Here is a 12157-nt window from a genome sequence, read left to right on the forward strand (position 1 = left end):
TCATACCTCTAAAGGTCCAATTGGACCTGAAGAGGTATGACAATACGAAAGCGCTAGTCCAAGAATTTCGTTTTTCTGATCCTTCCCCCAGCATAGTGACAAATATATATATATATATATATATATACATATATATATATATATTTATATATATATATATATATATAAGGGTGGTAAGCAGATTAAATTTTATTGTTGTCTTTAGTTCTTCCAATATCGCTTAGTTTCACCCCTTCTATTCCCTTTCTGAAGAAAATTATAGAATAAGGGGGATTCAAGGACTGCTTTTTAAGACCCTTGATTACATTGCGTTCCGCCCCTCTGTATACAGTACAACCTACTTTAACCTTAAAAGTATTTTGAGGTATTTTTGTATGTGAAGGTCTCCATACATTTTGTTACAGTGATCGCTTGTGTCTCATTTTCCTTTAAGGAAAACTCTTGCATAAATACACTTATCCCAACCAGACAGACATCAAGCTACCTTTGCAGTTTCTCAAGACCTAGTAATCTATACATCAAAGAACAAGTGTCTTCCTATCTATCTATTTATCTATATCTATCTATATATATATCCATCTATATATCTATATATATATATATATATCCATCTATCTATATATATCTATATATACATATATATATATATATATATCTATATATATATATATATATATAAACATATCTATATATATACATATATATATATATATATGTATATATATATAAATATATATATTATATATATATATATATATATATAAACATATCTATATATATACATATATATATATATATATATGTATATATATATAAATATATATATTATATATATATATATATATATCATGCCACGCTAATCGGCACTGCCAAACCTATGACTACTCGGTCTCTTCTCGTCCCTCGTGTGGGGGAAGGGTGTTGTCATACCCTGGTGAGAGGGGGTTACCGTGAGAAGTAGTTAGGAAAGTGAGAGAAGGTGGGTAGGGTTGAATGTGTGTGTGCATATCTATATATTTAGCCCTCCTTATTGATGCGTCGCGTACACTAGTCTGATAGATACTGACGAGTTGTCTGTCAGGTAAAGGAAAACTTTCCATGTAAATTTTAAATGGTGTTTTCTTCTTGCCGTGCAGCACCTTTCTATGAAGTGATTAAGGATTTAGATATTAGAAATGTTCTGCGTGAAACTTAGCTCGTTTATAAAGGTCTGAAATTCAAAGTCTCACTAAAGGCCTAGACAGCTTTGTCTGGCAGCATGTAATGACCAACTGAACATGTTAAAAAACAATTCGTTAGCCAAGAGAACTCATTTGTATAGGCTTTTAAATGATCTATTACACACAAAATGATTTAACAATGACATTTATCTCCCCTGAGTGATTGCACACACCTTTCTTACTTTAGGGTTTATAAGTATAAAAGCAAACTCGTTATTTATGAACATTTTATTTTGTAAGTCAACATTTCATTCCATATCAAAATCTGTCATTTGCTCCTATCTTTCGAGACAAAAAAGTGTCTCATTCATACTAAGCGCGAACAATAACTTAATACATAAATATAAAACTTTCGTCTTTTTATGGAAATAGATTCAACTGTTTTTAACTATGACTTTTCTCTGAAATACAAAGAATTTACTGGCAACGTTTGGAAAAAGAATAAGACGAAACGAGAGGAAAAGTGGAAAGATGGAACATGTCACGAAGTTAAATCAGCAGATTAATATTCAGGCATTAAAATATGAAAAACGTAAAAGGATGCAATATCAAAGTTTTCTTTCCATTACTAGACTGATTTTCAAATCCAGAGTTAACTGCAAATGCAATGAAGTTGTCACATCTAGCAGTTTTTACTGCCCCTTTCGTAACCGTGCCAACCGTTGAATTTCGTAGTGATCGCTTTTCACTACGAGACTTAGGGATAATTTATCTTGTACTTACGGCAAATATATTCACAAGACTACTTATCCGTTTCTTCCAAATATGCAGTATGAACAAAATTAAAGGCATCAAGGCACCATGAAAACATTGGAGATTTTGTGGAGCAATGACTGGATCTCTGATTCATGGCAGGAAAAAACAGGATAAGGAATGTTTGATTATCTTGATGCTAGATAATTCCGTCTAACCTTTAAAAAATATTCTCCTTACTCTTGTGCCCATATCTTGGTCCTAAGTATTAAGAAAAATTCCGAGAAAATATAAAATTACACTAATACAAAATATAGTACTGAGATTTCTCTAAATTAAATGTGCTTATCTCTCCCTGCAAGAGCATAACACAGCACTGAATACTTATGATGAAAGTGTAAGAACAGAGATAGACAGTGGAGACTACTCATTATCGTTACAATCAAGTCAAAAAAGTATCTTAAAAAAGAATCATGACTAGTTTCAGAATGGCCTATTGTAATCTATGCTGACTATCATTGGTTCGATAACAAAGTTATCAGAAGAAAACAACGAATTTTTTGACGTTAGCTTCCCATTTTATCATCTCGTTAATAGGTTTTATGAAAGTGGTCCTGATAAGATTAATTTAAGAAAAATAGTTAACCAAAAGACTAGAGCTGCTATTTATTATTTTGTTTTCACCAGGACTCCTCATCTATCGAGACATTTCGATAGAAAGACGTTAAGAACCCCATAAAAAGCAAGATATAAAAGTACCTTTTCCTTCCTGGGATTTCGATTCAATTTGATCCTAGAAAAAAAAGTGAAATATAATCAGATATTATTTCAGGATTCTGATCCTTCATTTTTGTAAAAGCTGTCTTTAATACTGTACTTTATACTGCCACTGAATAATTTCATCCTTGTTGATTATATTTATTATGTACACAGCCTTAATATTAGGATAACTGATGAGTCATCCAAATGTGTGTGCTAATCGCCCTGCTTCCCATCCTCCTTAGCTAATGAGGCCAAAACCAAAGGAGGATACGCCTCCCAACAGGAGACCAAGACCCAACATGGCGGCCATCATGCTGCTAGCTTTCTCGGCTTTAGACTCAGATACCAATCTGCAAAAGAAATACCATTTCAGAATTAGTGGAATTGGCATGGACAGTTGCGTTTTTCCAGCGGATCAAAACATAATCTTATTGTAATACATAATGCCGTAAAGATTTATCTAGTTTGTTCAGTACGCACGAATGACGTATCTCAAATATATTCTAACTTCAAGTAACGTCTGGAATAAAATCATAAAATAATTTCAAGATCTGATATTCTTAAGGCATTGTAAAGTGCTTATGTGTTAGACCCATTTTCTTAACGTCATTGATCTGCAATTGAATAAAACCAATTTCAGGATAATGAAAAATAATTTATATATAACGTAACAGAAACCAATAATACAGCTCATTCTTCTGCTAATACACCCAAATGCGTGACACAAAATAAACTGTGTCATTTTATGACGCTTTTCGTTTATAAAGGACTAAAATTCTAAACATCTTTTATACGGATTTACCGTTATAATTTATCCGTATGGAAATGATGTCAAATATGCAAGAGGCTACAAAGAGAAAAAGTACTAATAATCTAAAGCTTTGACCTTGGGTTCTTAAAGATGAAATTGAAAACTCGTCTTTATAGTAATTAAAGGTTACATTTATCAGTATGAAAATGATTACATAAATGTAGCTGACTATAAATCATTCAAATTTCAAAACCATATGACCTTGGCCAGATGGTCTCTTACTTTTGGGCACTTGTAGACCGTCATTTACTAAAAATAATAACAGAGAGAGAGAGAGGAGAGAGAGAGAGAGAGAGAGAGAGAGAGAGAAATTAAGTTTATATACAGAGAGAGAGAGAGATTAAGTTTATATACCAGTACTAAATTTCCTTGAGTGACTCACTTGGGGCCATAAGTCATAGCTAACGAGGAGCAATATCCATTCGATAGAGAGAAGAGCAGCATGATGATAATGTACCAGGCATCGTGTGTGAAGACGCTTGGGATGTTCGACTTAGGGTCGTGGTTGCATAGAAGGAACAGGGGAATGAACACGAGGCGGAGCAGTACGAACAAGTACAAAATCCATGACCCCTTACGAGGCTGTGAAGAAAAAAAATATCAGATTTATACCATACGCTTCCCACAGTTGGGCTGTAAATGAATGCACTCTGTGATCAAAGAAAACCGAGGAGGGTACGTTATGGAATTCAGAGAAGTGCCCCAAGCATTAGTAGTGTTGTTAACTTACCCACAAGATGAATCCAGCCGACAGTCGGCCTACGTAGTCCCCGACGTTGAACAGCAAGAAGGTTGCAACAGGTTGAAAATAAATGTCTGCAAGAACCATGGGAAATGATTTCATTACCAATTACTCTGTATAGGAGAGGGGACTTGAAGTTTGCATTGAGATATATTGCAAATATTTTAAGTTTCTAGAATGATAACTCTTTGTTTTTATAAGCAGATTTACAAAAAAAAGTCTCTAGGCAAACTTACTTCTCCAGGTGTCGTTGCTTGACGTCGACATAACTTTGACGCACAAGACTGGGAAGGCAGCCAGAGTCACGAAGAACACGCCGGTGACAGAAAGGGCCACAGGCCAAATCTCTTTCATGATCTCCAAGTGGCCGGACAGAAAACTGCCCTTTTCTTCTTCTTCTGCCGGACCCTTGCTCAGCTTCTCAGATTGGTCTGCATCATTAGTTATAGGGTCTTGACGGTTGACATAGTACTTGTAGAAGTCCTGAGGAATATAAATTAATGGCATTGTCTGTAACTGATAATTTTGGAATAAAGATAGGGCATGAAAGAATAGCTGAAAAAGACAAATTATTTATTTAATTATAAAGAATAAAGAAATTTCCTAGTAGTCCAAATTTTTGCGTGCATCATATAACAAATAAAACAGCAATAGATATAGGCAAGTACTTACAGTTTTTGACATGTAGACGTAACCACCCATAGTCAAAATCATGACAGCCACAGCAACCATGAAATAAATGAAGGCTGAAGTGGCGTCCGCCGCTCCTACCGACAGAGAGACAATGCGTGCAGCAGACGCAAAGACGCCACCGATGGCTTGACCTGACATGACAGCCGTCATGAATCTTTCGGGGAACAGTCCGGCTACACCGAAGAGGCCTCCTTGGAAAATTGCTCCTGAACCTAATAAAGTTAAAAAAAGGGAAAAAAAAGAAAAAAAAACATAAGCCAAGTTGACCTTTTCCAAGTAATAATATCCTAATCACACACAACGGATTATCAAATCAGACAATTGTATCAGAGGTACTTTGATCGTTCAAACTTGCAGCAAAAGTTTTTATGTTGAACAGGCTGGCGTAAGTCTCATGTCATAGTTTATATAGGCACTTCATCAAAAAGGGGCTCAAAGCCTCAACATTGAAAAAAAAAATGTTTTTATTATGAAAAGTTTATTTTAATGTTGTTAATATTATTAAAATGTTTGACATTGTTCATTACTTCCCTTACAGTTTTTTCATTTATTTCCTTTCCTCATTTGGCTATTTTTTCCTTGGGCTTATAGCATTCTTGTCTTCCAACTAGGGTGTTAGCAATAATAATAATAATAATAATAATAATAATAATAATAATAATTAAAGTAGGAAAAACACATAGGGGTCCTGGTTTAGAAAAAAAAATCTTTCTCTTTTACTCACTGTTAATGAAAAAGATGACAATGATGGTTATTGCGAAAAATCCTGTCTGCCAGCCATCGGTGTTGACTTGAGTGAGAGCCGTTGTGACGGAGAATAGGAGAATCATGAGCGTGAGGGAGGTCAGGAGTCTCACCCTCAAAGGAATCCTGATCAAATGAGGGAAAACAAAGGAATTAAACGTCTAAAATTGTTGAACGAAAGTGTTTACAGTTGGATTAAAGCGATTGATACGATAATGGGTTTGGCAGTATACTCTGTTGGATGAGCAAATATTTAAGGCCGATATGATGTTGAGCAAATATTTAAGGGAACATGTGATGATGAGGAAAGATCTAAAGGCCGATATAATGATGAGAAAATATTCAAGGGCCGATTTAATGATGAGAAAATATTTTAGTTCCAATATAATGATGAGAAAACATTTAAGTGCCGATATAATGATGAGAAAACATTCAAGGGCTCCTATGATGATGAGTAAATATCTAGAGATCGATGTTTAATGACAAATTTTTTTTTCAGAGCCGATACAATGATGAGGTAATATTTAAGGGACAACATAGTGATAAGAACATATTTAAGGGCTGGTATAATGATAAGCAAATATTGAAGGATCGATATAATAATGATGAAATATCTAAGGGCCGATACAACGGTGACCAAATATTTAAAGGTTGATATAATGATGAACAAATATATAAGGGCCGATACAATGATGAGGAAATATTTAAGGGGTGATACAACGATGAGGAAATATTTATGGGCCGATATAATGATGAGGAAATATTTAAGGGCCGATATAATGATGAGGAAATATTTAAGGGCTGATACAATGATGAGGAAATATTTAAGGGCTGATAAAATGATGAGGAAATATTTATGGGCCGATACAATGATGAGCAAATATTTAAGGCCCGATATAATGATGAAATATTTATGGGCCGATACAATGATGAGGAAATATTTAAGGGCTGATACAATGATGAGCAAATATTTAAGGGCTGATACAATGATGAGGAAATATCTAAGGGCCGATACAATGATGATGAAATATTTAAGGGCCGATACAATGATGAGCAAATTTTTAAGGGCCAATATCATGATGAGGAAACATTTAAGGCCAGATACAATGATGAAATATTTAAGGGCTGATAAAATTATGAGCAAATATTTAAGGTTGTCGTTGTCGATGTGGTAACGTTACTGATTGGTAAACGCTAGATTGGGGTTCGAGTCCCGCTCAAACTCGTTAGTTTCTTTGGTCGCTGCCATCTCACCATCCTTGTGAGTTAAGGATGGGGCTTCGGGGGAGCCTATAGGTTTATCTGCTGAGTCATCAGCAGCCATTGCCTGGCCCTCCTTGGTCCTAGCTCTGGTGGAGAGGGGGCTTGGGCGCTGGTCATATGTATATATGGTCAGTCTCTAGGGCATTGTCCTACTCGATAGGGCAATGTCACTGTCCCTTGCCCCTGCCATTAATGAGCGGCCTTTAAACCTTCAAGGCTGTATACTTTGTAGCAATGAAATTTGATCAAATGTAATTTTGACAGATCACACGTCTAATCTTGATTCAAAGTTCAAACTCTAAAATACTACTTGTTTGCATTGTCTTAAAACGGACTATTGTAGACTATTGAATGAAAAAATAACGTATAAAGAACCAACGGAGGATTATCTTTCAATATAACTGGAATACATTATTAGATCTTGGATTGAAAACAGGTTTTCCATAAAATGGTTTGCAAAATCCGTAATTTGTCAATTTCTATGGTAATATATCTAATCTATAAAATTTGACACAGACCTAAGCTGCATTGTTTTTTTTTTTTTTTTTTTTTTTTTTTTTTTTGACAAAGCCAACCAAAATATAAACTTTAAATCGCCCACAATCTGTAACTGAACGTTATCCGTCTTGTTTTCAGTTGTCAAACTTCAAACCTCGTGTATTTTAATGATATTGGAAAACCTCTCATAAAGTAGCCAAATTGCACGGACATCCTCATAGGCCAAACAAAATGTGTGAAGGGAAACTTACTTGTGGCTGAAGAGCATGTTGATGAACAGGAAAACAAAGTTGGGTATCTGAGAGAAGCACACTTGCATCGGCACATACAGGTTCTGTAGAAAAGTCCTTTCCATGCCAGCCACTTCCGTCACTTGGCTCGAATCGTTCGTAGGTGTTACATCGCGGAATTTGTAGTCCCAATACTGAAAGGAGGAATAAATACATCCATTAAATTCTAATAAAAAAAGAAAAGAAAAAAAAAGAAAAACAAATGTTATGGCGAAATACATAGAACGGGGCTTTTATTTTCCATTAACTTGTTTCCTAAAATCCTTTCAGTTCTAGTGACCAAAAGCAGAAGTTTTCAATAGTTTCTATAACGAGGCGTTTTTCTCATTAGGAAGTTTCCCAAGAGAAAGCCAGTCAAAACAACATTCCATTTTAAGATCCATATATCTTGTACCGAACATTATTTATAAAAAACTAAATATTAACGGATGAACAAAATCCGTTGTGAGAAGACATAAAACTTCGTCAAACAAATGAATTACTGATGAAATGAAAAATAATTCTGTGTTTATGGGATAATTTCCTTCAAGTAGAAAATAGGTAGTTTATAACAATATTTTATTAGATCTATTCTAATTTATTGGGTACAATGACAATCTTCGATTCCAATTTACTGGAAAAAGCAGCATCATTTGTCAGTTACTCTAATACATGAATGTTTATAACTGTTATATTTTCCTTAAGTAACTTAGTTTTCTTTTCCCCTGTCAATACTAAAATGAGGAGCTAGTGTTTTTCTTTCTTAGATTAAGTTTCTTTTCATTCTCCCCAGTGATAAGAAAGATAAGAAATAACGTTTTGGAAAGTAAGAGAATGTTGCAAATGTTTCTTTTCTTTGTGATGAAATTGTATTTCAAATTTTTTTGTTATTGAATAATAGACCTATTTTTCCTTCTTTTTTTTCTTTCATTGTCTGACATTGAAATACCAATTACAGATCTGTTTATCATCGTTTGAAAATTTTGAGCTGAAAAGATATCTTATCTTTATTAAGATATCTCGGAAAGTTTTCGAACTGCGCCGTATGGATGATAACGTTCTCACAGTAGACAATTTTCTATGATAAATATTTATGAAAAAATTTTAAGATATTAAACCGAGTTGAGTGAGTATGGCTAGTGAAAATAAATAAAGATATTAAGAATGTAATTAATTTGGTTTTGATTCTATTTCATTACATGGAAGCAATAATTGCGCATTTGTTTCTCGTTCTCCCGAATTCAGAATCGTAATTCCTAAAGGGAAAAGAAATTAATTTCTTTTGACACTTGGCTTTGCGATCTAACAACATACAATATCAGCCTTATAAACACTCACTGGCTCTCTTGTCTCCACGAGAAATGATTAATGAACGAGACAATTAAACAACGACTCGCTCACTAAAAGTGTATAGCATATACTCACCGACTGCGCTGTGATGAAGAAATTCCATGGCAACAGAGTCCCAAGCCCTAACAGCACGAAGCAGGCGTACACCACGTTTCCTCTAAAAGAAAAAAAAAATGAAAAAATTAAATAAAAAATAAATAAAAAAAAGCACCAATCACATTAATTCAACAGAGAAAACTCCCGGATCACACACACACACACACACACAAAAAAAAAGCAATACCTTATATGAAAACAAATCAATGTGCATTACATTCATTTCCACTGCTTGATCAATGCCAGCACAACAAAGTAGATTTTCACATTATACGTTGTGATACCACCTCTTCAAAATATAGAAATTTTAAACGTTAAAGGCGGAAGATACGTCTGTTGACATAAGGAGTGAAATGAGTGTTTGGTAAAATATACGGAATCTCAGAAGATAGGAATCCACGATTAAAAAAAGCACGGTGTGCAAAATCTTCGAAAGCAGTCGATAATGTTTAACTAACTGGTCTATCTTGCAATTTGTATATATATATATATATATATATATATATATATATATATATATATATATATATATATATATATATATGTGTGTGTGTGTGTGTATTTATGCATATATATATATATATATATATAAATATATATATATATATATATATATATATATATATATGTATATATATATATATATATATATATATATATATATATATATATATGTATATATATATATATATATATATGTATATATATATATATATATATATATATATATATATATATATATATATATATATATATACTGTATACACACACACACACACACACATATATATATATATATATATATATATATATATATATATATATATATATATATATATATATATATATCAAGCTTGCTCTCATCTCGCATGTGTCTTTTGGTGTGAAGGTAATTTCTATGTGATCCGACATCGGTGTAATCTTTTGTAGTTCTGATTAATCTTGCAAATGTAATGATATGCTATACTTTATGATAGCAGTAAATATGCTAAGTGTTTCATTCAATTCACTGGTGATCAAAGAAAAAATATCCGCTGCTGCCTTTAGAAATATGCTTTACAATGCCAAAAACTTGGTCTAGTATGAGCTTCTTTATACTATCATTACCAAATCTCGAAAGAAAGTAATGCTGTTCTATGATGTTGATGGGCATTTCCATTCAAAATGTTTTCATCTTTTTTCTAGATCAAACCAGCAAAATGTTCATCATCATTCCCTTTCCGAGGCAAGAAATAGGAGCCACAATCCTCACTTAGTTTGCATTAAAAGATTATGCGAGGAAAGAAAGGACTTAGCGCACACCTAATCTTTTCATTAATGAGTGAAGAGGACTTCTTTGCTCTCTTATTAGGATATCAGAAGTGCTGAAAAGAATACGTCTATAGTAAGGTGTATGGAAGAAAGTGCCTACTACCGATACCTTTTCGCAGGTCTGATGCAGTATTGATGACTATAGCTATGCATATTGTTATTTTACCAAAAACAAAAATCATCGTTATGTGAACATGATTAAACTATCTCATTATTATATATACATGTATGTTATGCAGAATATCCTCCAACGCATATTGACGAAAAGGGCCTCAGTTACATTTCGTCAGCCGTCTCTATCTTGATCTTTTAAATTGAAACGCTTCATAGTACTCAGCCATGTAGGCCTGGGTCTTCCAACTCTTCCAATGTCTTGTGAAGCCCAGTTGAAAGTTTGGGGAGCGCAAAGAGTATGCCCAAACCATGCCCAAACCATCTCCATCTACCCCTCACCATGATCTCATCTACATATGGCACATATGTATATTTATAACATAATCATCATCTCCTCCTATTGATGCAAAGGGCCTTGGTTAGATTTTGCCAGTTGTCTCTATCTTGAGCTTTTATATCAATACTTCTCTATTCATCATCTCCTATGTCACGCTTCATAGTCCTCAACCATGTACGCCTGGGTCTTCCAACTCCTCTAGTGCCTTGTGGAGCCCAATTGAAAGTTTGGTAAAGTAATCTCTCTTGGGGAGTGCGAAGATTATGCCCAAACCATTTCCATCAACCCCTCACCAGGATCTCATCCACATATGGCACTTGAGTAATCTCTCTCATAGTTTCATTTCTAATCCTGTCCTTCCATTTAACTAGCAATATTTTTTCTGAGTTCTTTGTTCTCAAATCTACAAAATCTGTTGAAATTGTTTCATTGTCATACCACGACTCATGTCCATACAGTTACACCGATCTCACCAAACTGATGTATAGCCTAAATTTTTATATGTAATTTCAGGTGATTTGATTTCCAGATTTTACTCAACCTAGTCTTTGTCTGATTTGCGTTTTTTAATCTTTCATTAAACTCAAATTCTAAAGATCCTGTATTGGATATTATAGTGTTTGAATATTCAAATTATTCCACTTCATTAATGCAGTCATAAAAATAAGACAAATATCTTCTTTTTGATGGCATTAGCGCTGATAAGAAAGGGAAGAAAGGTCGACGCCAGCGGTCGTGAAATAGGGGGGGGGGGGGGGGGGAGGTAGAGTTTTTACTTCCCCATCACATGCAAACCGGCTGAAGACGACCACATGGTGCAACTCGGAAAACCGGTACACTCAAATAGACATTATATATATATATATATATATATATATATATATATATATATATATATATATATATATATATATGTGTGTGTGTGTGTGTGTGTGTGTGTGTGTAACTCGTTACATTTTGTTCATTATATCTTGTAAAAATGAGTTACACAAAGGTTTTCCCACGACGTAGTGATTAAAAACTAATGTTTTTTAATATGATGATAATTTAAAATGATAAAGTTATCAGGAACAGAGATGACGTACTGACACTCGCACACACTATGTACAGTATATATTGTATTAATACACAAGATGGAACGAGATTTTTCCCGCCTAAAGTAAGCAAGAGCTAGAGTGCGTTGCGTCGACTCGTGGCTGAGAGGGGAACTCTACTAGCAACCGATCCCTTTACCGTCTTTGGCAACCTAAAAGA

General features: G+C 34.0%; 1 protein-coding gene across 1 annotated transcript; it reads right to left on the bottom strand.

The window, feature by feature from the left end:
• Positions 1-1430: 1430 nt before the first annotated feature.
• Positions 1431-9217, bottom strand: LOC137622902 (equilibrative nucleoside transporter 1-like). Its single transcript, XM_068353452.1, has 8 exons — positions 9121-9217; positions 7678-7850; positions 5646-5791; positions 4901-5133; positions 4465-4711; positions 4217-4302; positions 3869-4068; positions 1431-3025 (listed from the first exon to the last, which is right to left on the bottom strand). Exons 2-8 carry the CDS (start codon positions 7779-7781, stop codon positions 2914-2916), a joined length of 1128 nt encoding a protein of 375 aa, XP_068209553.1. The 5' UTR covers positions 7782-7850; positions 9121-9217; the 3' UTR covers positions 1431-2913.
• Between the last annotated feature and the right edge of the window lie 2940 nt (positions 9218-12157).

This window comes from Palaemon carinicauda, chromosome 30 (genome assembly GCF_036898095.1).
Source record: "Palaemon carinicauda isolate YSFRI2023 chromosome 30, ASM3689809v2, whole genome shotgun sequence".
Classification (NCBI taxonomy): Eukaryota; Metazoa; Arthropoda; class Malacostraca; order Decapoda; family Palaemonidae; genus Palaemon; species Palaemon carinicauda.